The sequence below is a fragment of the Sander vitreus genome, chromosome 1 (genome assembly GCF_031162955.1).
Source record: "Sander vitreus isolate 19-12246 chromosome 1, sanVit1, whole genome shotgun sequence".
Lineage (NCBI taxonomy): Eukaryota > Metazoa > Chordata > Actinopteri > Perciformes > Percidae > Sander > Sander vitreus.
The window spans coordinates 16266123-16292978 of record NC_135855.1 but is presented as its reverse complement, the minus strand read 5'-3'; the positions used below and the strand labels follow the sequence as shown (position 1 = coordinate 16292978).

Sequence of the window (26856 nt, the reverse complement as noted above, 5' to 3'; positions counted from 1 at the left end):
GGTTTACCCATAGTTACAGTGCAAACCTTTTCTGTAGGCAAAAACTGCTTAGAAAAACATCAAAAGCATTTGTATGCAAGAGGACACTGAGGGAGAGGAGGAAATGCTATGACTGGGGGAATACTTTAGGGTGTACTGGGTACTTTTTGACATTATGATTCCCTATTTCTTTTACTTGCCTTCAATGTCATATGTCATGTCATGTGTGCATGATGCAAAAATGTGAACACACATAAAATAAAAATAAAAACTTACACTGCCCTATCTGGTTGAAACGTTCACTACATTGCACTGTATGTAAAAAATTAAGAATGAAGTTTAAGTTTTTCTTTTCTTTTTTTAAGTCTCTTAAATCACTGATGGATGTGGTCAGGGTCTGTAAATATCCGGAAATCTTCCAAGGGAAGTTAAGCTTGGGATTTGGCTTTGTTTATTTCAATATAAGAATTGTACCTTTTAATAGTTACTTATATACTTATACTTATATAACTTATATGGGGGGAAAAAAACACATAAGTCTTATGGCATGATTTGTTTAAAAGTAGCCTATGTCTCGGGTCGGTACATTTCTAGATATTGCAGTAAAGCTTGGGAATTTTAGAAAAAAAACATTTTATTTATAATTTAAATTAATTTAAATTAATTTTACATATAAAAATCATCCCTTTAGTGAACTTATTTCGGGGGGGGAAATACACATAAAATCAGAGTCTGACATGAAGGTCCATGGAGAGGATAAGAATAAGTATTTAGGCTAAGTCTTTTGGAGAATGGAACCAGTTGAGGTAGTTCGGGCATCTGATAGGATGCCGCCTGGGTGCCTCCCTAGGGAGGTGTTCCAGGCACGTCCAACTGGGAGGAGGCCTTGGGGAAAACCCAGGACTAGGTGGAGGGATTATATCTCCACCCTGGCCTGGGAACGCCTCGGGATCCCGCAGTCGGAGCTGGTTAATGTGGCTCGGGAAAGGGAGGTTTGGGGTCCCCTGCTGGACCCCGGATAAGCGGACGAAGATGGATGGATGGAGAATGGGGAATGTTTGTTTGTTATTGTTCAATGAAAGTTCAATACAATGCTAAATGATTTAACTTATTTAATTACAGATCAACTCAACAAAGCGTGAGAGATGCGCTGGATGTCCCTCCACTCTCGCTATCTTTCCTATTGGGGCTTAGCATGGCCGAGGACATTTGTGATTTGTTTAAAGAAATACAAACACGTCAGAGCGTTTTTACCCTTATTCCAGAATAGATACGTAGGTGGTGTAGCCAGACCATAGCCTACTCCACACTGACACTGCGCTGTGGAGAAAGGTCTGGCAATGCGAGCATTATCTGCATATGGCATGGTATATGCAGCCTGAGCAAATAACCCCTATATTTCCATTATTACTGTTATTTCCCATTGAACGTTTCTGTTAGGATAACAAAGACTGGACAAAATCACTGGAGTTCTCTCAAAGTTAATTTTTACTTGCAAGTAGAGTCAGTTAAGGGTTAGCACCTCAGCACAAGTACAGAAAAATGACATGTTCACAACAGTGTCTTAAAGGAGTTGGGAGTCAAGTTAGTTATTCGGTTCATGCAATCAGTAGGCCAGGCCCGGCATCTCCTCTACATTATGCGGTCTGCCCTCAGGGATACATCCTGTGCTCGTTGCAAGGTCACTCAACTTTCATGATTAACACATGAAAGACAGAAATACTAAAACAGCAGTTCGGATGCAAATGGTTTAACAAAGAAACTGAAGCAAAACTGTTATGTAAGCCTAATTTTTCTAACAGTTTCCACCTTGAATATTCCCAGAATGTTGCTACCCTAGTCAGAAGTGTGCTCTGTTGCAACTATAACTACGCCCAAAAGTGATTTCACATTGTACTGACCACACCTTGGAGTACCCTCCTATATCACCCGCTTCGTTATCAGCGTTATCAGCCATCACGATCAGTTGTTAATCATTACCATAGATGATGATATGAGGCGATGTGCAAATATCTAATAAGTAAGGGAATGCTTTGGCCTGAGGAATACATGGTGTGAATTTAAACTATTATCAGGTAGGACACCATCAACCCAACTGTCAATATGTAAAGTACAACATAAAGTAATTTTTGGGGCAACATTCTCAACCAATGTAAGTATAAAAATGCTCTTTTTATGTTACTACGTAATCATCACTGTTATTGTGGGACCTCTACGGGGCTTTCTGGGTAACAGGAATTCACAAAATTGCATATAAGCACACATGGCTAAATGGAGGAAAGTAAATACTCTAAACGGTAAAGTTGAAGACTTCATCAACAAATAACTTCTGGAATGCGCTGAGCATCAAGCGTGGACATTTCCTTTAACTGTAGATTAGTGAGACTGTTTACAATCTTTTTATGAGGCATTACAATGTACAGTATATATCAAACGTGCTTGCCAACAGTTGTATTCTCTTCCTTTTAGCTTTGCCTTGAGCTTTAAACTTGGCTTAAGTCCTCCCCGCCCCAACGATTTCACAGCAAATAACTTCTCAAAAGTACGCCAAACAGCTGTTTCGTGGCCTCTAGGGACGAGCGAGAGAAGAGGTCCAGGATGGGAGAGACCAACAAGATACTGAGAGGCACAGAGAGAGGAAAATACAAAGCAGGAAAGGAGACAAACAGATGGAAAGACAGAGACAGACAGAGGGACATAAAGAGAGAGGATTCAAACATGTGAGGCCGTCCACACTTGCTTGATTGTGTCCGTGTCCAGAAGCGAGAGGAGGAGAGTGGGAGGAATAAAACAATTAACATGAACAGTACTCTGGGGAATGTGGGTTTCCTTGACAACAGCCAGCATAGCCAAACAAATGGGCCCTTTCATAATAATTCAAAACAAACAGAAAGGTCTCCCTCATGAGCACCCATTGGTAAAAAGGGACATCCCTTCCAGTTGTCCTTGAGGAGAAATTAAAAAAAATCTTGTTTTATATTGATTTTAGCGTCTGTGCTCCATATTTCAAATGTGTCCAAATGTGCACAAATAAAACTGATTATTATCAAACAGCAACAACTGATCTGTTGGAATGGTGTGACAATATCTGCAGAGAATTTGGTTATAAAAGCTCAGGTAACTTTGGGTTCATGTGAAAATGTGAGAAACCAGTTCATCAGAGTTAACGGGACGAGAGGAGGACGAGACGCTGGCAGACCCTCCTGCTCCAGAGAGAGAGAGAGAGAGGTGTGTGTGTGTGTGTGTGTGTGTGTGTGTGTGTGTGTGTGTGTGTGTGTGTGTGTGTGTGGGATGGGATGGGTGGGGTTTTGGGTTATTCAAAGCAGTGTTTGATGAGCCAGCAGGTCCACCCAGTGTCCTGGCAAAGGTGCTCTTGTATAATCAGTTGCAGGAGACCTTGAACAGGATTTGAATCCTCATGAAGCAAAAGTTGACCAATGTATTTGGTTTTGTTGCAGAGAGTTTGATGAGGATTAATACCACTTCACATATCTGTTCAGTAAATATAAAGCTAAAGCCAGCATTTGATTAGCTTACCTCAGCATAAAGACTGAAATCAGGGGGAAACAGCTAGCCTGGCTCTGTCCAACTGAAAACAAAAATCCATCTACCAGCACCTCTAAAGCTCACAAATGAACATGTTATAATTTGTTTGTTTATTTGTATAAAAACAACAAGAGGATTATATGTCACAATTGTTCTTGCCAGGCACAGTAACTTCCTGTGTCCACTGGTTGCCTGGCATCCTCAGTGACAACAAGACGTGTTAATCAGTAAGCTTTAGAGGTGCTGCTAAGTGGATTTTATAATCTTTGGACGGAGCCAGGCTAGCCATTTCCCCGTTTTCAGTCTTTATCCTAAGATAAGCTGCCAAACTGCCAGGCTGTACAGACATAAGAGTGGTATCAACAATCTTCTCGTCTAACTCTCGTTCAGAAAGTCAATAAATGTATTTCCCAAAATGTAAAAAAAAAAATTGCTTTAAAAGCCTCTGAGGAGCCATCGGTCGACATTATAGTGATGGGACAACCAAATCTTTTACGCAATTCGGTTAAACCAGACGGTCGTTGGTTGGCCTACCGAGTTAATAGATTCAGTCGCGTGCCGTGGGTTGGTGATCGCGCATTTACTTTCCCCGCTATAGTCGCTCCAAGACATGTAGCCTCAAACTGCAAAATGTCCTGCTCTCCATGTCTCTGAAATAGGCTGACATACTATTTGTACACTCATACTGACCAACACTAGACTCACGCACTGGCCACGGTTACATTTGGTAGCCTGGTGCGCGGTCTCCTCGTGACAGCCTACCTACCATGTAGCAACATTCACTTCTCTAACATTTAACTCAACATAACTACCAAGATAACATGACATGTATTTGTATGTGATGCACTTCCCCATCGATAATGTGTGAATTGCCATGAACACAATCATCTAAGATGCACTTGAAACAAGTAATAACTCAAACTTGCCGAGAACCAAGACACCGCTTGATTACATTAGACTCGAGCGGTTGCACGTTACATTCGATCTCGTTCAGTAGCCTGGTGCACGGTCTCCTTGTGACAGCCTACCTTCTTAACATCGAACGTAACTACCAAGATTGCATAACGTTACATGTAGCCTGCTTGTACTGTATAAGTTATAATTCTTTCCCAGCGCTATTGTGCGGATTTGACCGAGAATCATAGACACCGTTTGATTACATTACTCGTGCGGCAGCGACGGTCACTCAGTCTCATTCAGTAGCTTAACGTTAGTCTTCTCGTTCGAAAAACGGACACCGGTTGATTAGGTCTCGTACGATCGCCAGGGTCTCTTCATGTCATTAACATAGCGTGCACCGCATTATTAAACAGTTGTCATGGACAAAATACTGCAAAGTGGTAATTTTGTAAACACAAACATAGGCTACATTAAAGAGCACAATTATATCACAGCCTTTTATTCGCAGAGTATTCAATGCACTGATACATTAAAATGGCTCATGGGATTGGCTCTCAACATTAGTAGTAGAGCATTCAGTAATTGAGTCAACAGTCCCTGAGAACACTCTTAGCGAGTAGCTCTCACCGCAACCGTTCTTCTACAACTCTTCAACAACTCTCTCGGTCCAATCATGCTGCTCGAGGGAGCCCATTTCCTGATTGATTCTACCACCACTCCAGTGGAGGCGCTAATGAGCTAGATTACTACACACACAGTAGCAGAAGAAGACCAGCTACACACAACGGAGCATACACCGATCACACTCAGCTTGAGCGAAGTGCTGCCGGCACGAATGAGGTAAAAAAATAAGAGTGAGTCGGATCATTGACGTATGGCACTCGATTCTCCCGGTTCAGTAACGCAACTCGGGTTAATTAACCGGCTCTTCGGTCAGTTTGTCAACACTACGACATTGCTTTCTTTAAGAGGCTGTAGCAGGGTGGGTTTTAAAGCTAGAGTGATGATACTGATATCATATGAAATTAGACAACCTCCTCAGGAATCCATTGGCATAACCCATGTCACCAGAAATTCGGGAAGGGGTCTAAATATCACTCCAAGGTTGGGCTAAATCTTGGCGAGGGAAAACTGGCATGGCCATTTTCAAAGGGGTCCCTTGACCTCTCACCTCAAGATATCTGGATGTAAATAGGTTATATGGACACCCATGAGTCTCCCCATTACAGACACGCCCACTTTATGATAATCTCATGCAGTTTGGGGCAAAAAGCATGGACTTTTTCTCATATAGTATAAATGTGTTAATTTTGCTTATTCTGAAATGGTGTATTTAAATATTTCTGCATACTGGGGTCCCTAAACAGTCTTGGAATTGCATTAATGGGGTATGACTTAAAAGCTGAGACTCTTGTGGATGGAATGAGCCCATTTGTATTCATGTGGGATCTGATCATTTTTAATCAATTTTCAAGTGGTAAAAACGTGTTAAATTGTGCAGAAAATCTCTGTAACAAATGGTATCAACCTACCATATACTTCCATCATAATGCACTAAGCACTTATACACTCTAACCAAACCCAATGTTTATTACAGATGTATGACTAGAAAAACCTGACACACAGCTGAACAGCATCTCAAAATAATATTCAAAATACCAGCTTTCAGATGATATTCCACTATGTGGCATACAGTGTTGACCTATCTCCCTCTAAAGAGCCCCTGTCCCTACCGTAAAACAGGCAAAATGGTTCTCAGAGGTTTAATATTTCAGTTAAAAAAACTCAGCTGCATATAGGGCAAAATCTTCTATACTGATATAGGTAATTTAATATCTCGATAAGATAAAGATCACAATATAGCATGTTTTTCTGGTACTTCAATAGTCTATATGAAATTACCACCATTACCATGGTACCATGGTAAAGCCTATTTTTGTAAACTCCTGTTTGAATTAACTTGACAAAATTGACAAACTATTGAGTATTTTCTCATTTTATGAAGAACTTTAGAGCAAAATTGACATAACGTGCAAGAATCAGAACAAGCGTCATCAAAAAGATGTAAATATTTCCGTAATGCAGCTCTATTTGTTGGCACTATGATTTTCATTACAAAGTCCACATACGAACAATTTGCTGCAGGACAGGGAGAGATGGGTGGAGGTTGGCTAACTGTTCAGCCATGCATGAGTCCCCACTCACCACTCCTCTTGTTCTTTCATTCTCCCTGTCTTCCTGGTGGCAGTTGAGCCTAATGAAATCATTACATAGCATAATATCAACAGCTTGCACATTTTCCGCATGGGTGGGTCAGGTGGAAATCAAACTTCCAGTCACAATAGCAGTAAGGTTGCCTTTGAATGTAAATGTCATATTTCAGAGAGAATAATCACAGCCTTGTGATGTGAAATGAGAGAGGTTTTGTTGTGAAATAAACAGCTTTCTCCCATGTGAACAGTCTTGTGTGATTAATGCCAAGACTCATGAGGCTGATCAACCCAGTGAATTAACAGGGTGAAAGTGTGTTTGGGCAAAACATTGAAGTATGTGTGTTAAATGAGTACTTGGTGGCCTTTGTGGATGCGAGACAGAGAGGAAGAATCATGTCATGTTGCCTGATCTAAAGAATGAATGTGGGTCAGTGTTTGTGTGGCGAGTAGGTCACTTTACGGAAGTGAAACTTCTCAATTTCTCACACACACACACACACACACACACACACACACACACACACACACACACACACACACACACAGACACACACAGAGTTTTGGACAGCCAGCACACTCCTCCGTCCAGCTGTTTTGGCCTGTTAGTAACAAAACGTCAAGCGAAGTATGGCTTGTAATAAAAATCCCAATTTTAAACAATTATGAAGAGGCTACTGGATATCTGTTTTGAATGAGCATAACTTCTTCCTAATAAATAAGCCTTTATATGTATCTGCAGACCAAATAGCTTAGCATGTGTAAATGGATTACCAACATTTATAACTACCAAGCAGAAAGGGAGTTTTCACAACCTTGTAACTCAAGTTATTCTTCTTAATGCCTTGTAACTCGTATATAACTTATTAATAAATAGGTTATTAAACATTAATAAAGATATGAATTATAAGCCCATTAAGATGAGTGACATAAGAAAGAAATACCATATTACAGTGATCAACAGAAAATAAATCAATCATTTTCAGTTATCTACAGTAATATAGTCTGTATTTATATTTTTGAGTCATATATTGAAGAAAGAATTGCCTCTTTTCATATGCAAGTATTTGCCAGATTTCTTTGTTGAACATTGTGATTGAATCCCTTTGGGATGTTTTATTGTTCAGACAAAGTAAGCAAACTAAATCTGTCATTTTGGTTTTTGTGAACTTACATGTCCATTGTTTACTGAAATTCTCTAGAAAACAAAACTATTAATTGATAAAAACCGGTTAATCGATAACGGAATTAATTAAATGCAGCTTAACGCGATGGATGTGTAATAGGCCTACCCAGTGCACAAAACTTTTTAAAACATTTCAGACCTAATTGAATCATCGTTAACTTCATTTCCTACTGATCCGAAAAGAAAGGAGGAGTAATCGGTAACCAGCAGCATTGATGTGATGCGTCTCATCGATTAGACGTGACAGTGTGAGCGCAGACAGACAGACAGACAGACAGACAGACAGGCAGGTAGGCAGGCAGGCAGGCAGACAGACAGACAGACAGACAGACCGCCTCCTCCAGCAGCGCACAATGATCCAACTCCTCCGCTGTCGACCCGGCTGCTGCCTTCAGAAAACTCCAGACTGTCACGGAATAAATAAAGTCGTCAGCTCCTGAGAACAGCGACAAGAAGCCTCTTTTCTTTGCAGCAGGAGTGCTCACCAGTTAAACTGCCATCGCGGGCTCTTCCTGTTCAGGTTTAAGGGGGGTTTTACCATCAATGTTCGACCACCGGCTCACCTGCAGAAGCCAAACAATGCGCTCCCAGGCTGCGGTCCCCCGGTAAGTCACCTCTATGTCCGGTTCGTCCGCACGTAACGGAAGGATTTACAGAAGTCAGAGAAGTCTGTAAGCAGCGGAAAAGTTATAAATCAAGAAATACATGTTAACTCTACTGTAACATTGTTGTGATGCAGTGCTAAATGATTATTTTCAGAAAATACTTATTCCCCTTAAAATAGCCTAAAGAATCTGCCCTTACATTTGTGATTATGAGTTGCAAGATGCAGCTATGTCATGGTATGTGTATGACTTTATTATATCTCTGCACTCTTTTATGACAACTTATGACATAGTTTAGCCTAGTCCCATGTGTCACAAAACTACGTCTTGATTACCTCTTACCCATTTACAAAAACTACAGTCTATATTCAGTGCAACAGAAAGTTATTCAGCCACTCTTTTTTCTTATAAGTCACCCATCTTAATGGGTTTATAATTCAAATCTTTATTCATGTTTAATAACTCATTTATTAATAAGGCAAATCCCCAGGCCACTTCAGGAATGTTTCCATCAGCCTAGTTATGCCTGATCTTTGCCCTGTCTGTCATATTTACAGCATTAAAAACAGTGGATGTTTACAGCTGCCAAATTCCAGCACAGATTATAAAAAAAAGTTGAAGTGCTCCTCCTTAACTCCCACGGTTGTAATTATAATTCCACGATGCTGGTTTCGGTCATGTTTAACAAAACCTACATAACTTCTGCAGAAATGTTTCGAGGTTATTGACAGTGAATGGGTCTTTAGTACATAAGTTCACCTGATCTGTCCTCATGTCCATCCACAGGTTTATGTCCCTTTTATTTGTCCTCTTCCTTCCCCCTGTTTTTTCCTCCTCCTCCCGTCCCCAGTGGGTTCTACAGCGTGTCCCTGTGGTCCTCCCACAGCAGACGGAGGCTCGATCAGCCCCTCATTTCCTGTCTCCGGCCCGCTTGGAGGTCAGCTCGCCCTGTGACCCAGGATGCCACAAAAGGGCCCCTCGCCCGAGCTACTGGGACCTGCGGCGTCTTCTGGCCTATGAGACACTACACTCTGATGGTCAACTTACTGAGACCGCCATTGGGATCTATGGCTACGACCCCAGTTCTAACACCAGCCCGGCCTACGCCTCAGGGTCGTCTGGGAAGGCTGAGCGGTCACATGTCAGGAGGAAGCGACAGATCTTCGGCCATGATGGGCGTTTTAGCATTGCTGGGCAGAACTTCCTGCTTAAATATCCATTCTCTGTGGCTGTCAAGCTGTCCACTGGGTGTTCTGGTACATTGGTGGGGGACCGTCATGTTCTCACAGCGGCTCATTGTGTTCATGATGGTAAAAACTACGTGAAAGGAGCCCAGAAGCTCCGGGTTGGGTTTCTAAAAACCAAGCAACGCGACACACGGGCTTCTCCATTTTACCTTCCCTCCAACTTCACCAACCATGTTGAAGGTGGCTCTGCTTCTTACACTCCACCAACCACCGACAAAATGAAGTTCCAGTGGATCAGAGCCAAGCGCACCCATGTCCCCAAAGGATGGATTAAAGGGAATGCCAATGACATTGGGATGGACTATGACTACGCTTTGCTTGAACTCAAGAAACCCCACAAACGCCGCCATATGAAGTTAGGAGTCAGTCCCCCAGCTCAGAGGCTGCCAGGTCGACGAGTCCACTTCTCAGGATTTGATAATGACCGTCCAGGCAAGCTGGTGTATCGGTTCTGTCGGGCTGGCGAGGAGACGTCAGACCTGCTGTACCAGCATTGTGATGCTCAGCCCGGTGCCAGCGGGTCCGGAGTCTACGCCCGGATGTGGGATGGGCAGCGCCGGCGCTGGGAGCGGAAGGTGATAGGCGTGTTTTCTGGGCATCAGTGGGTGGAGCGACAAGGGGCGTCTCAGGAATTTAACGTAGCGGTGAGAATCACACCTCTCAAATACGCACAGATCTGCTACTGGATAAAAGGAAACTTTGTGGACTGCCGAGAAGGGTAAGAGGTGCACTTATGAAACCATAGGCCCACTACATCCTCACACATCGTATTGGAATATTTGGGGCTGCAATAATTCACATATTTACCCCACCACTTGTAGTGCTGATGTAACAATCAATATAAACATTTACAACAAGCCAACATTTTGTTTGTTGCCCCCATTCTCAGACGCCAATACACCATTACTGTAAATACAGACCTGATAGACACAAATCCAATATTGACACTATATAAACAGGGCGTGTTCATTTCATTTATGCTGTTTTTTTTTATTTTTTATTATTGGGTCAAGGTCATGTGGTTTTGCAGAATAAATGCAGGCTTATCTGGTTCTCGGAACATTTGTCCAGATAACAAAGTTATCTGGAACTCCCTCAGATCTGAACATGGACTAATGTAAAACAACAGGCCCTCAGAAGGCGCAGGACTGGGAAAATGGTTTCAACATACATTCTAGCCTTTTTATTGTGCTAATACTAAAGATTGCACTGTTAAAACTCTTGTTATTCTATTGAGAATTATTTTTGTGGATGAATGTACGAGTCAGCAACCAAAGGTGCAGTTTCTGTCCAAACTATCATATATTCTCAGTGGACACACTAGTTCTCTACAAGGTGTACTCTCTCAGCTAAATAAACAGTGTTTTGAAAGAGCATTTAACTTGTTATACAGAATTATATTAAATGACTGCAGATGCCAAGGCTGGGGATTACTTGTTATAAGAAGCACATTTTGTTGAGTGTTGTACTTTAAAGCTTAGCTCCCTCTGGCGGCAAAGATAAAACATTGCCGGTGTCCAACATCATGCAGACTTAGCCCAGGACTAAATAAGCACTTATTACTTCCTCCCTGTTTAACATTTGTGAAATTGCATTATTTGTGTTTGAGAAACTGAAGACTGTGGTGAAATTTAATGAAAAATATGATTAGAAATAAGCAACCGGGTCACATTTGTCTTCTTATGTATGCACCAAATAACAAGACAAATTCCTAGTAAGTGTTACTTACTTGGCAATAAATCCTTTTCTGATTCTGATTTTCTGATTCTCCGTCTGCTTATACAACATATCCATAACACAACACAATATTTGTTTAAACACCATTTGTTTTATTTCAGATGTTAAAAGGCATTCTCAGAAATGTTGTGGGGAAACTGAACAGCGTAAGAAGCTGAAATAAGGACCAGGCTCTAACGACTTCTCCAGCAGCAACACATTCAACAACTGGTTCAACCAGGAGTCTGACGTTGCATACTGGGATATGGCACATAGAAAACACACTCTGCGACTCAATTTGACACTTTTTATAAGTAACGAAGAACAGATCAACATCATTAGCAACAATTTTACTTAAAACTTGTCTTCAAATTTCATGTAGGCTAGGTTAGAGGAAGATCAAGTACGCTTCGGGGCAATGTGGTCAACAGGTGATTGAACATAAAATCTTTCCAAATCTCATTCCTCTTCTTCAGCTGTGATTGTATGGGTTTCGCCAAAACAAAGAGGGGAGACTGAATGTGTGTCACTTGAGGATGACTCAACACTCAAGTAAGAACTGACAGAGCAGGATTTAAAGGACACCTTAAATGTCTACTTTCTGTGTTACTGAGATAAGGCTGAGTTAAAAGGTGACATAAAAGTACACCAATTAAAAAACTGGAATTTCAGTGATGGTGCTCAATTTTTAAGACATGTCAAGTCAACAGCAACATTCAGTTGAAGGATCTTTCAACATTCAAGTGGAAATGACCACGGACAAAACAGAAGCACCAAGGAGACAAAGCAGACCAATGAGCACATGTATGTATAATCGAAAGATTTCTCACCAGCGATCCAGATGTACGCTGGTTCATCTCAAAAAGCAGTTTTCTCCACCTCATTTACACTCAACATGAAAGTTGACTGAAGCTCACGACCACACAGGAAATATTGATCCTCCGATTTTCTATTCCGACTTGAACATACTGATCAAAATCAACAGAAAAGCCTTTTTATCTGAATACTAAACAGTCAATCATGCTCTGACGCTAATCTTTAATACTGCCCGAAGTTATGCACCAACTGCAGGTTGGAGCCAGTGAAGGAAAGGAGGCTCATAAAGAGGAACCAGCTTGAGAGTAAGTGGATATTCGCCAGGTGTGACTAAACAGAAGAACAACATGCAAGGCAACCAGTTCGTAACACCATTCTGGTAACTGAGAAAACAAACTGGTAATGAGGTGACACATACAGGGCCCTATCTTGCACCCGGCGCAAAGCCCAACGCAAGTGTCTTTGCTAGTTTAAGACCAACGCAGTTGTCAATTTCCCGTCCAGCGCCCACATCGTTTAAATAGAAAATGCACCTGCGCCCACCTTTGCGCCCATGGGCGTGCTGGTCTTACAGGGAGGTGTGTTCAGGTGAATTCTTGGCGTATTGCTATCTTGAGGCAGTGAGAAGTGATCGCGCCATTGACTGACAAAAACCTGGTCTAAAGTCAATATTTCAATTTCATTGTTATTTTAACAGCACATTAGTAAAATGTGCCTAGGCTTATGCACAGCACGCGCACTATGCTTGTTACACACACACACACACACACACACACACACACACACGGAAGCGCAGCAGCACACAAACATGCAAAAGATTACAAATAAAAATATTTCGGTGCAAATCCGCCATCGTAATAGCAATGCGCCAAGGTACAAACGCACCTGGCTTTTAAAGGGAATGGGAGATGACACTCCGATTGGTTTTTTGCATGTTACGCCCAAAACACACCTATGAATTAATGAAGACACTAAGAACAACCCTTTTAAACCACGAGCCTGGCGCACGGACCCTTTTTTCCTGCCGTCAAACTAGCAAAAGTGGATTTGGACACGCCTTAAACGCACCTGCGCCATGTGCTTCACGACGTGCGCTTAGATTGTTAAAATAGGGCCCACAGTCTTTGCCCTCCAGCCTTTGATCTGCATTCATCACTGATGAAGATGTCACTATTAATACATCCTCTGCTGTCATATCTACATAAGAGTGTGACGACAATGATACATTTCCAGTGGGAGAAGGGTTAGGTTCTGGGACGTACCAACAGACATATTTATTATCTACAGCCAATCCCTAAAGAGATGGACCAGATGTGGTATGGCCCTTAATATCATTATGGTTTAAGCATTTAGGCACCAAAATTGAACAAAATAACCATTGACGGGATCACCTTAGAAAACTCAAATGAGTCATACGCTATATCATAGCAAGAACATTTTTAGCATGTCAAAGTGTGGTCAGACATCAGTAAGTTGATTTTAATCATCACCTGGTTACAGCAGCAGCCCTTTAAATGTTACACTTGTTACGTAACAACAACCAGGGCAGGCAGGGCTGTATGGCGCGTTTTTTGTTTTTTTTTAAATGTAAAAAAAGAAGTGTGCTTTAAGTTTAAAGATGCCAAATTTCAGTCCCCTCTCACTTGCTGATATTCTGGTGTAGGTTTGTAAAGACTGGTGCTGTAACTGCCCTGATGTGAAACAAGCAGATACCGATAGTAAAAAAAAAACGTTAACAAACGTGAATGAGGAAGAATACAGCATTCTCTGCAGAGGCAGTGGATAAGAGAGTTCCTAAGGTGTTTTTCCTACAGACTGATCTCAAGTCAGTTTGTAGGAAAGTTTTATTCCATGGGTGGTAAGAAATAAATGCTGAGGCAAAGCAAAAGTTTGACAATTTGATGGGAAAAAGCTACACCACTCTCTCATCTGCCCATTAAATATGAAGCTACTGCAGGCAGCAGTAAAAAACATGTGTAAGAATGACAATTTGCTGTGTTACAGGGGCTAATATGCCATACCATTTCTTGGCCAGGGACAGCAACTTACGTTTTTACACTTCACTCTTTAAATTTTGTTTTTAGGAAACAGTTATAATTAGTGAGTTTTAGAGATGCTGGTAGGCAGACTTTGTTATGTTAGAATCAGGCTAGCTGTTTCCTTGTTTCCAGTCTTTGTGCTAACATTAAGCTAACCACCTGCGTGTTGTGGCATCATATTTGATAAACAGACTCTCCACCAGTATTTTCCTAAAATGTTGAAGTTTTGCTCTAAAATCACCAGTGAAGTCGTGGTTTTATTAGGATCCCCATTAGCTTCAGCATAAGCTAAAATCTATTCTTCCTGGTGAAGATGTTGAGAGCAGTGACAGTGTTTCCGTCCTGCTAACATTGCCCCAAAGAGCTCAGTTTAACTGGTTCTAGATTTAAGCTCCAAGAGCCTCAGGGTTGAACAGAACAGCCCAATCAGGAATCAGCATCTCAGACACAATCCTTTCCACTGCTCTGAATCGCTCGTCTGGTTTAACCAACTTTCAGAGGCCAAGTTCAAACTGTGATTGGCCACCTGCACTTAAAATATCTTTGGTGAAAGTCACCTCCTGGCATTCCATGACTTCCCTGTTAACAGCATAACACAACATGCTAATGTATTCAGCGTGGTAATGCCCGGCGTAACTCGAAATAGTATACAAAATAAAAATATTCTTTTAAATAGGTATATATAAACATTGCATTAAAAATAGAACCGTATCAAAACAAGATTATGAGTTCACAGTCTGTCCCTTAACCTCCAAGCGTGAGCGCTGATCAACCCTCCGGTCCTCCACCTTACCAGACCTCCACCCGTCTCCCCTCCACATCCAGAGTTCGTAGGTGAGGTCTCACTGTGCCAAGCCTTTACTGCGACTTGAGCCCCAAACTGTTGGAGGACAGAGGGTAAGAGTAGGCTTTGCCCAGCACAATGCGGTCTCGGAGCAGTTTAAAAAGGACATAGTAGTTGCAGAAGAGAATAAGGCCCAGAGACAAAGTGTGGTTCCAGCGCTCGGAGCGCAGCAGAGAGTATAACTGGTACAAAACCACACTGGACTCGATCCAGATCAGCAGGTTCAGGATCCGCAAAGGCTTGTGGAACAGGAACTGGAAGACCAAAGACAGGAAGAAAAGATTAGAGGAGAAATTACAGAGTGTATAGAAGGTCGAAGATATACATATTTAAATATGCAGGGGGTGGACACAATAAAATGTGCAATAAAACACTTGCACTAGCTATGATTACATTGTTTCATTCACTTTGTGACAAGAGACTATTACATGCTGTCGCCGTATTTACGATGTTCCATTAACTGTGATGGAGAGTGGGGGTTCGGTGAGCAGAGGTTTGCAGTGGGGATGCCTTTGTTAAAGGTTTGTTGGTGAAAAACAATCTCTAAGACAACAGAATGTATGTAACTGTATGAGAAACACAAACAGCCCAAGCTGACCAATCACACGTGGTATCTGCATAGCCGCTGTTGCCTGACCTGTAGTTACACCTTTTAGGGCACACGTCAAAAACAATGTAGCCTCTGAGCCTAGCCTACACATGCAGCTGCCATAGGTAGAGCATAAGCCCTTAAAGGAGACATATTATGCTTGCTGTCATTTCTATAATGTTACAATGTCAGATGTTCACATTAAATGTAGCCAAGCTTCAAATAATGAGGTAAACATATGTAAAAGCAATCCCTGTGAGCCAAAACCTGAGATTTCCCACTGTTCTGAACACGCCGGTTTCAACAGTTGTTTCTACTACGGTTCTATCATGTCATACGGAGCCGCACATTACATACCCTGTCATTGTTAGCTACCTGAGAATGGGAAACCTGTAATTATGGCTACTGATTGTTAATTTCGCTCCAATTTCAGGTCACATTCCTGCTACATACTCTGTTGCAGTCAGTCTCCACGGACAGAGGCAGCAATAGCAGAGCACAGATGCAGAGACCCAGAGATGCGGAAATGCTGACTGGGCTTTTTCGAGAGAGGGGCTTAAAGAGGCATGCGCTCCAACTGAGCGTCTCAGACAGACAGGTGCAGCAGCCATGGGAAGTATGAGAGAAATAAGGTATTTTTTGAACATTAAAGCACGTAAACATGTTCTAGTAGAAACACGAAAATACAAGTATGAACCTGAAAACTGTATATAATAGGTCTCCTTTAACACACAAGTATAAATCAGCTTAACTCGTTAAATATGTGGCTATGTAATAAAAGTATAATTTCTGCTGGTTAGCAAGGGTGGTGTTTATTTCAAGTGAGGTGGTGCATTTTATGCTTTCATAGGTTGCAGGAAACCAATTCTACAACTGTGTAGTTTGTCGTATTGTTGTATTACATTGTAAAGGTGTAATTATTGTGTCCACCCTCATCACAATGAATAATGTACAAGTTACTATGATCTAAAGTCCAGATACTCACATAAAACCTTGCATGGGAAACATCAGAGGGCAGAGCGACATTATAGGTTCCGACCGCCTTATAAAGAGATCGACTGTGTCGTACCAACACCCCCTGAGGCCAAATGGTACTTTCTGACCACCTGCAAAACATAGCAACATCACACTTATATCACAAACCATTAACAGTCATTTTTAAACCTCTGTGTGTGTGTGTACTAATGTGTGCACAAAGTGGCACTCACACATGCTGAGGTGCGTTGCTGTATGAGCCGTGCTCCAGTTTCTGCCAGCGGCCCAGGTGAGCCGCAGAGCGATGAAGCAGGTCGCAGTAACTGGGGGGCAGTAGCTGACTCATCAGCATCACAAACGCATTGATCCACACCATGATCAGATGCTCACATGACCAGCGCATGTCATAGTACTGGGTGCTCTATTAGAGTAAAGTGAAAGGATGGCTAAATTTACCTTAAAAAGAAAACGCACACAACTGTACGCAACATGAGGGGTAATGATGTAATGACACAGCAATAAAATAAATCGATAAAATAAAAATGCAAATGAAATGACAGATCGATACCAACCTTAACGAAGCAGAGCGGCAGAAAGGCTACATAGTAAGCACTGAACAGCGAGTTGAACAGCACTTCCTTGATCCGCCTGTTGAAGTCGCTCTTCAGCTCCTCCACTTCTGCTCGAATCAACTCTGGTGTGTGAGAGTGTGTGTGTGGTGGGCAGGTGTGCGTAGGCATGTGTGGGGGGCTGGAAAATTGCTCCCGGAGGTTCTCGCGCAACAGGAAGAGGAAGTCTCGTGGTCGAAAGATCGGGGTCTCCGTTAGGTCGGTCTGCTGGTGGTTGGCGGGGTAATCGCAGTCAGCCGGTGCCGTTTGGCTTTTCCCTCCCTCCTGATGGAAACAGCAAAGTGGGACGTACACACCAAATCTGGCATGGAAGGAGGGCGTTGAGCAAACGAGGACAAAAGAACAGAGCAGCGCATTTTAGTTTTTCAAATGATGGCCGGATGAAGTGGAAGATGTATGATGTGAAAACATCATGCATATTTAAAATGAGACACATTAAGGGAGGGTGGGTCCACAACTTCCTTTTCCATTTGCACACACATAAAACAAACAAAGCATTAACATGCTCACTATAACAGTATCACTGTGAATCACCGGATTAATAGCTACATGAATCATTCGTTTTTAAAACTGGTTAATATCCAGAAAGCTGAGTTGTTGCCTAAAGGTGTGAACACACAGAGCCGATAATCAGCCGTTGGACAGTCGGGTGAGGTCAGTGACTCGAGTCTGTTCGGTGTGTTCCATGCCGTCGTCCGTCCGAGGGGCCGTCGTCCTTCATTTTGGCCGATTTGACATGCATAAATCGGACTCAAATGACCCATCTGATTGGTAGAGTGCTAACCCGGAAACGGGGATCAGAATGAGCGTGACTAGAGTCTCTCAAAATCTGCCGAAGATCTTTTAAACTGACCTTTGTCGATCTGAAATGAAGACAGATTCAGCAGCTGCATGGCCTATTTCTCGCTTAAAATGTTTTCAGAAACACGTTTCGTGAACTATTTTAGTACAATATGAGATCGTATTCTGAACAAGCCGCCACGACAGTCTGTCTTTGAATTTCCAGAGAAACCAGACCCACGTGACACGTTGGTCCAATCAGCTGCTGGTTTTCATTTTTGGGCGACAATACAGATTAGCGCCGTCTGCTGTTATGGAGACGTATTACGTCTCGTCACTTTGGTGTGTTCCGAGGCACTTTTTTGACCAATTTGGGGAGACTGATCAGCCCAACTGCCTTTTCTGCCGACGTTTGGCCGTCGGCTCTGTGTGTCTGGGCCTTAAAGGAAACGTCTCGTAAGTTTTAGGTGTTTTACACAGTTTAAGTGTAGGTCTTTTCTTCCACCTTGGCACCCCGACAGCAATGTGATGGTTTGTGTATGGAAGCAATGTTTTGCATACGGTTCAGTCCCTGACCTCCATGGCACACACAGAATCAAAACAAAACAGAAATCAAACTTAAATAAGAGTTTTTAGTCACTTCTTTTAGAGTTTGATGTCACAGTAACTAGGTCACCTGGGTCAGGTGTTAACATGACAGTTTGGTATTGTGGTTCCTGCGCATCACGGAGCGCCACTTTGCTTCAAACAAAATGCTTATCCAATCAACAAACATCTTTACGATGCAGGAATCAGGCTGTAATCGATCATTTCTTTACTTTGCACGGCAGCTGACACGGCGTAGTTTAGGTACATGTGACGACACAATGAAGTTAGCCTAGATGCTGGAATAGCATCAGTTGTGTCAGAACTGGAGAGTAGTTCTTTGAAAGAAAAGCAATGGCACTGAAGGCTTTTCTCGATGGAAAAGATGTTTTCACTCTTCTCCAGACTGGCTTTGGCAAGAGTTTGATTAGACAGATGTTTCGACCAATCACTTGCCAAGTATATATAAGTGCCTGCCCCTTTTCTAACAGTTTCTAATGTCGGCTTCTTGGATGGTTCTGTGTAACAAACCATTTGGCACTTTGGGATAATCATTTCCTGCAACTTCTGTAAAACAGGACAATTCGACTGTATAAAGTGAAGTGTGCAGAGAGTAAAACGTAAGCAGGGTTTGAACTTCTCTATAAACGGGTTTTGTGCGAAGAACCGAGTGAAACCCTAAGAATGCATTTGAGGAGAGAAAGCGTGCACTGTTATCCCAAATTGTATGATATTTGCATCTCGTCCCTCTCTAGATGGCCTTTTGCCCTGCCTTCATATGAGGCTATTCAGAACAGGTATTAAAAAGGTATAAAACACTTTTGCTTTGAGATATGGTCGGTGACAACGTATACACATCCTGGCCTTTCGGAGGGTTGGGGTGCGCTATTAAAGACTCACGGGTATCCCAGGAAGAGGAGGTTGAGCACAGAGTAGTTCTTGCAGAGGTTGACCAGTGTCCAGCAGAGCACCCAGCCACACATGGTCAGCAGGCTGAGCCGAGCTGCGATGAGAACCACGTAGCGGAGCAGTGATCTGCCGCTGCTCTGAGACACCTGGACGAGACACGAGGACTCACAGTTACCAGAAAGACATCAGTGGGGTTGCCTTCTACAGGTGCTATGTGTACTAAAATGTGTCAGCTGATTGTACGTATGTACAGGTCTGTGTGTTTACCTCTGAAACTATAGTCCAAACAAGCCTCCTGGCCAACATGACCGTGATGAAGATAGCCAGGTGGTAGTCCATTAGATGAAAGTTCTGTTCAATTACAAAAGAGAAAGAAGCTATAATTATTTTTCCATGAAAACATTTATGAATTGTACATATTGAATTAGACCTGAATGATACAAAATTGTTATGGTGATAGACAAATCAGCGTTGGTGTGTGCAATGGCTGAACGAAACGTGTCCATTTTTAACTTTCAAGAGATCCATCACCAAAATAAAAAACATTGCAGGCTAATGTTCACCATTTTTGGTGTTTACCATGCATTTAAAACATTAAAAAAAATAAAAAATAAAAAGGGTTGGTTCTCCCCCCCCCCATGTTGTGTTTCCTGCTCCAAGAAAAAATTTGGTTCATTGGAGTTTATTGTAAAAAGTCTCAATCACAGCACATAATGAAAGTGAAGGGAAAAAAATTGCCTACAGATTGCAGTAACTCAAAGTAAAAAAAAAGAAAACAATAAAAAGCTAAACTACAGAGGATTTACACTACAGAGGTCACTCAAGTTTTTAATATTCAAAGTACTAATACATATTTAATATCATATTTAATAATATTTGTAATAAAAAAAATGTAAAAAAGTTGAGGCCTATTTTTAGGGTTAGTGTGGAATTTTCATTTTTAAAGCTTAAGGGGCTGTTCTCGAAATATTGAAAAAAAACGTGGGCCAGGGTCGGCTATCAAAACAAAAAAAAGGCTCAGATTACAACACAGATGTCGCTCACATAGAGAGTGTCACTTCATTTTCTGCTCAGGACACCATTACTCCCCTATATCTTTACATAGAAAATATTTGTTTACTGCTATATTATTGTTTCAAAATGTTGAGAAGAGACCCTTTAAGAAAAGAAAAAGCAATGATTGCCAGTAACAACAGAGCTGATTAATGTGTGTGTGTGTGTGTGTGTGTGTGTGTGTGTGTGTGTGTGTGTGTGTGTGTGTGTGTGTGTGCGTGTGCGCTCTTACAAGCGAGGTAGAGGCAGCAGGGTGGCTGTATGGATACCACCACACCGTCCTGTAGATGTTTATGTATTGGACAAACAACGCCACCAGCAAATAAAGAAAGAGCAGGAACTCAAACAGCAGGCTGCTGTCCAAAGGCAGCTCGGGAATCCTCGAGTGACGGACCGGCTCCGGAGTAATGAGGGCCGAAAGAGGGGGCGCAGACAGACCTACCGCGTTACTGCTCCTGAAAGAAGACACACAGACATAAATTCAAACAGTAGACAAAGAACAATGTTTGTGTCACATCACACCCGCTGCACTTTTCCTACTTCTCAAACATGAACTGCGAGAGCTCCTACCAAGTACCACCTACGAGGCTCTGCATAAATCTCTTTTTTTTGGAGTAAATATCATCCCAAACCAATCAGTAACCAAGTGAAATAACTCTATTAGGGCAATTAAGAGCTAATAATTGGACATTTAAACAGTCAATTTGCAACTATTTTGATGAACCGTTACGGGTACGTTATTTTTTAAAATTGTTTAAATTTAAAGTATGCCCTTCGAGCATGCAGACTCGATTTGGCTGCCTGAACTAGTTTGCAGGTTTTGCTTCATTAGTCTTATAATAAGTGAAATGTCAAGAAATTGTGAAAAAGGTCCATCACAGTCCAATGCAAAGTCTTCAAATGTCTTGTTTTAAGCAGTCCAAAACTCAAATATATTGAGTTTAAAATCTTAGAAAACAAAAAGTCTTCACATGAGAAGCTGGAACCAGAGAATGTTGAATCGATAATCAACATATTTCTGATTAAAATTGATTAGATCGAAACCATTATCTCCAAGGACGGAGCTTGTGTGCCCAATGTCTGTATCATATCAAATGTAGCAGCTTCAGGTTGTCTGATTAAGCAACAATAAAGTTACAGTCACCCACTCAGGGAGGCGTTTTGATAGACTGAATATAAACTGCCTGTATGACAAAGTTGTATGTGCATTTAGCCTGAGACATGGTCGAAAGTTGACTGTTGCCCGTTTGCAAACGTGACAATAGAACTCAAAAGGCTCTCTTGTTTGTGAGCCTTTATTTAACAGAAATTCCCACCACATAAAAACAGGGTTGGTCTACAGACTGATAAGAGAAATTGCGGGTTGTTAAGTAAAAACATTTCAATTCAGTAAAACGGGTGATGAACATATCGTGTGTGCTCACCTGCTCCTGAGGCCTATGCCATTGCCGAGGTTGCTTCCAACCAGAGTCTGCAGGGACGGCAGAGCAGAGCGACTTAGCTGCTGTCTGCTGGGACCCCTGCGACCTCCTGGCATGGTCGCCAGTTACCGTGGCAACCACGGACGCCGCCCACCAACCAACAGCCACTAGCACTCCTCCCCTTCTCGTCAATGAGCCACCATGTACAGCCAGACCACTGAGGAGGAAACCCGAAAGACAAGACAGAGTCAGAACAAGAAAAGTACACAGATTCTCAAACATACAAGTCATGCGTAGAGATGGAAAAAAACCTGAGGCCTAATCAACATTTACAGCACCCTGGAGTCAAATTAAATATAATTTAATTTAGATGTGTACACGTAGTAAGTAAACAGTAGGGAAGATAATTTGGGAAAGGATATTTGAGTACTGCAACGGTTCTCCAGTTTTTCCATGAGATGGTTTTTCCCTTTCTGATATTATTTTCAAAACTGACGTTTGATTATTCTATACAAGGACCGCGATCCACTTTAATGGAACATTTTTGCAAGACTTGTAATGTTCCTGCTATGCAATACAAACTTCAAATACTGAGCTTTAGACTAGATATATTCTACCGCCACTGTCGGTAATTACAAATAGAGCAGACGGATCTTTACCACTGTTGAATCATTTGGATTAAACATGGAAAACAGAGTTAAGGTATGTCCTTGAAAAAGCCAACGACGAAACTTCAGCATGAGAATCTTCTGCATTTTGAAACATACAAACACATTCATGTTTACTCATTCATCGAGGTTTGAAGATGTTAAGATATCAATATTGTACCATGTGTCTGTTTGGCACTGCTTTGATCAGCCTTTATCAAACCTACTTCAGGTGAAAGGAATGACATGTCATCATGACATAAACTAAGTCAGCAATACATTTCAACCCTCACAAACCTGCCAGGGGTTTCCCCAGGAAACTATTAAGCAGAGGTTGTGAGCCACTCATATTCTAGTGAAGGATCAGTTTAATTTGTATATGATAGCCTAAAAACCACACACACACACACACACACACACACACACGCGCACGCACGCACACTGACTCAGAGTACTTAACTTTCGCCACGGCAGTTTCACTTCTTTGAAAAAGATCCACTTATTACCACTGCTACCAAATCAGAGAACCATCCCAAAGCCTTCCTGGTGGCAACACAGAGCCGTCACCAAATCTACAACTATACCCAGAGTAGTTGACTCTTTTATATGCAGACTGCCTGCTGAAGCTCGTATTGGGAAACAATTGCCTGGAGGTGTTTGCAGAGGCAATGACAAATTGCTAAGTGTATGTCTAGATGAAATGACTGATGAGGGGTATTCACTCAATAGCTAACGCATCTTTTAAGGCATTTACATCAGTGCTAGAACTGTTTTCTAGAAGAAGACATTTTTAGGCCTTTATTGACAGGACAGCTGAAGAAATGAAAGGGGAGAAAGAGGGGGAATGACATGCAGCAAAGGGCCGCAGGTCGGAGTCGAACCCGGGCCCACTGCGTCAAGAAGTAAACCTCTATATATGGGCGCCCACTCTACCAACTGAGCTATCCGGGCAGTCAGGATGAACAATACTCTTGACACACCGAACTGGCATGCAGCCATTAGCCTAATTATGTTGTTATTATTAGAATACACCTGGCCTTCTACAACACGTCAAACCAGTTGTTGTTAATAAGACTAATAAGCTCTTACTTTGTCTCACTCTCAAAACATTTTCACACTCATTACCTTATCATAGACATGTAAACACGTATAGTCCAGTTGTGGAAAGTTATGAATAATTTATTGCAAAGATGACCTGCTTAGTGATTTTTTTCTTCTTTTCTCAACACTTTTGGTTTATACTCAAAAAGATATCTGCTTTTTTATTTACACTGTGTAGTGCTAAAACACGGCTGTTTGGTTGTTATGGTTAATTATTGTTATTGTATTGTATATGTTAATTGTGGCCGGCTTGGTTCAGAGGGTAGAGCAGGCGCACATGTACTGAGAGGTTATGCTTCGACGCAGAGGTCTAGGGTTCGAATCCAACCTGTGACGATTTCCTGCATGTCTTCCTGCTGTTTCTCGCCTAGCTGTCCTGTCAAAAATTAAAAAGGCGGAAAATGTTCTGTTTCACATCATATGTGACAAAGAAAAGCAACAAATCCTCATGTGGGAGAAAATGGAACCGCCAGATGTTTGAATGAAACGATTTATCGATTATCAAAACAGTTGATGATTCATTTCCTGCCGTTTGGCTAATTGATTAATCTAAAAGATAAACACATCATGTTGCGGAAATGTATATTTTATACATGGTAGCTCTCCAAACTTGATGGCTAAAAAAAAGAGAGTTGAATCGACAGAAAAATAATTGGAAACTATTTTGGTCAACGATTCATAATTTGGCAAAAGTGCCCGTAAAATGTGGTTCCAGCTTCTCAAATGTGCTCCTATTCTTTATCTTATTTCATTGTAAACTGGATATCTTTTGGATTTTGGACTTCTGGTCGGGCAAAACAAGCAATTTAAAGACATCACTTGGACTCAGAAAACTTGTAATTGACATTTTCCCAAGATTTTATGACACTTCGAGAAAATGACTTAATTTATCCAGAAACTAAGCGTCAGATTAATCTACAATGTAGGCTAAGTAATTAAGAAATAAAATAAGTCCCATCTGTGCTTGTGTAGTTGTAACTGAACGCCATAAAATACTACTGTATAATGTTTCTTATCATCACAGCTCAGTGGGGTAAAGTAGTCCCACCCCACTTCATCAGCCAGTGATAGGCTCCTAAAACGAAACACAAACCAGAGCCAGATAACATCCAACCTCCGTGTGTATCATTTCCTTTATGCTCAGAACCATGATGGAGAGGATAGTACAGCATGCTCTGTGGCCAGTCTGCAGCTCCAATATTAATGAATCTTCAACAGGAAACAGCCATTAACACACAAACACACACACACAGCAAGGGACCACAATTACAGTTGAAAGTCAAAAGTGAAAACAGGAACTGTGAACTAGAAAATGAACTACAGTGGAGGGATTGCAGGACGGTATTTTGTGGAAGGACAAGCTTATAGAATTCCCCTCAACGAAAGTCCTTTTAAAAAGTGTTCAAATGCAGTGGGGGAAAATAAACTAAGTACATGTTACTCATGTAGCTACTGTACTTAAGTACAAATGCACGAGGTGTACTTTAGTTGAGTATTTTCATTTTATGCTACTTTATCCTTTTACTCCACTACATCTCAGAGACAAATGTTGTACATCTTACTACACTACATTTGTAGTGTAAATTTGGGGATTATGAATGTTTTGTGATAAACTGAAGAATAACAGTATAAAAGGACGTAACATTAGCACAACCTTAAACATCTAACGTTACAGTAGTAAAACGCAACATACACATGCATGCATCAGTAATATTAATTTATTAATTCATATTAATAAAAAAGTAATATTAGTCCTATAATATAAAACACTACCAGGGAACATTTTACGGCACAGTGAGTAGGCCTACTTTTACTTTTGATACCTTAGCTAAGTAGCTACATTTTTTGTATACTTAAGTAAGGTTTGAATGCACACTTGTAATGTTAACGTACATGTAACGTTAGTGGCGTATTTTCAGTGTGGTATTAGTGCTTTACTTAACAATTAAAGCATCTGAATACTTTTTTCGCCACTGTTAACAGGCGACTAACAAGGGTGAGGAAACATATGTTTAAAATGAAGCTGTGTTGAGCTGACGTGTTTGTTGGACTGTGTTTTTGTTGTTGTTGCAAAGACTTGCTAAGACATGCACTAAAGCAGCCTGTCTGAATCGTAACACCAGGCAGCAGCGTTGACATGTTGTACACTGAAACACATTGAAACTTGTGAGCACACTTTAACAAACGTTAAAACATAAATATGTAAACTTGTAGGTAACGCTAGCTGTTAGCTTGCAGTTTTAAAGCCAAGATATATATATATATATTGTTTTTATTAAATCTCCGTAAAGCCACCGTTACTCACACAACACACGGGGGGGAGAAGTGAACAAGGATGCATCAGTCAGTTATGTGGCTTCCAGCCTGACGAGTCCAGACAGCACCTAGCATTTTCTCCGCCTTCCTGCTTCAATGTTCCCGACTGCACTGGTATGGCGACGGGCTACGACAAGGCTGGAGGGTCGCTTTCTCTCCGGGTGAACACATAAAAAACGGCTTTAAAAGTTAGCCCCGGGCTTCAGAAGCAACAGTGTAAATGCGTTGCACAGAGACCGACGTGGCAAACCCGCACCGCCTCTCTCTGCCACGTCATCAGCGAGCGACTTAAACGAAACTACTGCACAGTCGCAGTTTGACCGTAGACTGTGTATTAATGTTATATTTGACAAAACAAACAGCTGGTGGTTTCGAGTTTTCTTCTTCCTTTTACTTAGTCGACTTGCACCCAGTCCGGTCTGGAGTCAGTGCTGCCTTTAACTTTTATCAGAGACGGTTTTTTTGAATCTCTGATTTTATTCACGATAGTATTCATTATTAATAAATTGTATTCATTTATTTTAACTAGCACATTTCTAATTAACCAAATTACCAATGTAGCCTAATTTCTTTTCACTTCAAGTACTACGGTATTTACATAAACAAACAAAACACCAGTTTATACTGTACTTGGGTAGCCTAGATGGTACATGTACTTTACTTGAGTATGTCCACGTTGTTATGTAATGTAATGTTATTCTACATTACAGCCTACTTCTAATCTACTACACTCTGGAGGCAAATATTGTACCTTTATTTGACA

The 26856-nt window shown here is 41.5% G+C and overlaps 2 protein-coding genes across 2 annotated transcripts; one reads left to right on the top strand and one right to left on the bottom strand.

Moving 5' to 3' along the window:
- Positions 1-8073: 8073 nt before the first annotated feature.
- LOC144515201 (serine protease 23-like) lies at positions 8074-11430 on the top strand. The gene is made up of 2 exons (XM_078245828.1): positions 8074-8426; positions 9213-11430. The coding sequence occupies exons 1-2, from the start codon at positions 8365-8367 to the stop codon at positions 10393-10395; spliced, it is 1245 nt and encodes a 414-aa protein (XP_078101954.1). The 5' UTR covers positions 8074-8364; the 3' UTR covers positions 10396-11430.
- Positions 11431-11481: 51 nt separating this feature from the next.
- On the bottom strand, positions 11482-26373 carry tmem39a (transmembrane protein 39A). Its single transcript, XM_078245815.1, has 9 exons — positions 26083-26373; positions 22033-22246; positions 20841-21063; positions 19823-19906; positions 19547-19701; positions 17225-17582; positions 16886-17073; positions 16663-16783; positions 11482-15342 (listed from the first exon to the last, which is right to left on the bottom strand). The coding sequence occupies exons 2-9, from the start codon at positions 22143-22145 to the stop codon at positions 15103-15105; spliced, it is 1482 nt and encodes a 493-aa protein (XP_078101941.1). The 5' UTR covers positions 22146-22246; positions 26083-26373; the 3' UTR covers positions 11482-15102.
- Positions 26374-26856: the final 483 nt, after the last annotated feature.

Excerpts from the sequence above, each read along its gene's own strand:
- LOC144515201 (XM_078245828.1), top strand. The coding sequence starts at position 8,365 with ATGTTCGACCACCGGCTCACCTGCAGAAGCCAAACAATGCGCTCCCAG. Across the intron at positions 8,427-9,212 it reads TCCCAGGCTGCGGTCCCCCG|GTTTATGTCCCTTTTATTTG; the intron begins GTAAGTCACCTC and ends GTCCATCCACAG.
- tmem39a (XM_078245815.1), bottom strand. The coding sequence starts at position 22,145 with ATGCCAGGAGGTCGCAGGGGTCCCAGCAGACAGCAGCTAAGTCGCTCT. Across the intron at positions 17,074-17,224 it reads TGCCGCTCTGCTTCGTTAAG|AGCACCCAGTACTATGACAT; the intron begins GTTGGTATCGAT and ends TTACTCTAATAG. Across the intron at positions 16,784-16,885 it reads AGCAACGCACCTCAGCATGT|GTGGTCAGAAAGTACCATTT; the intron begins GTGAGTGCCACT and ends TATGTTTTGCAG.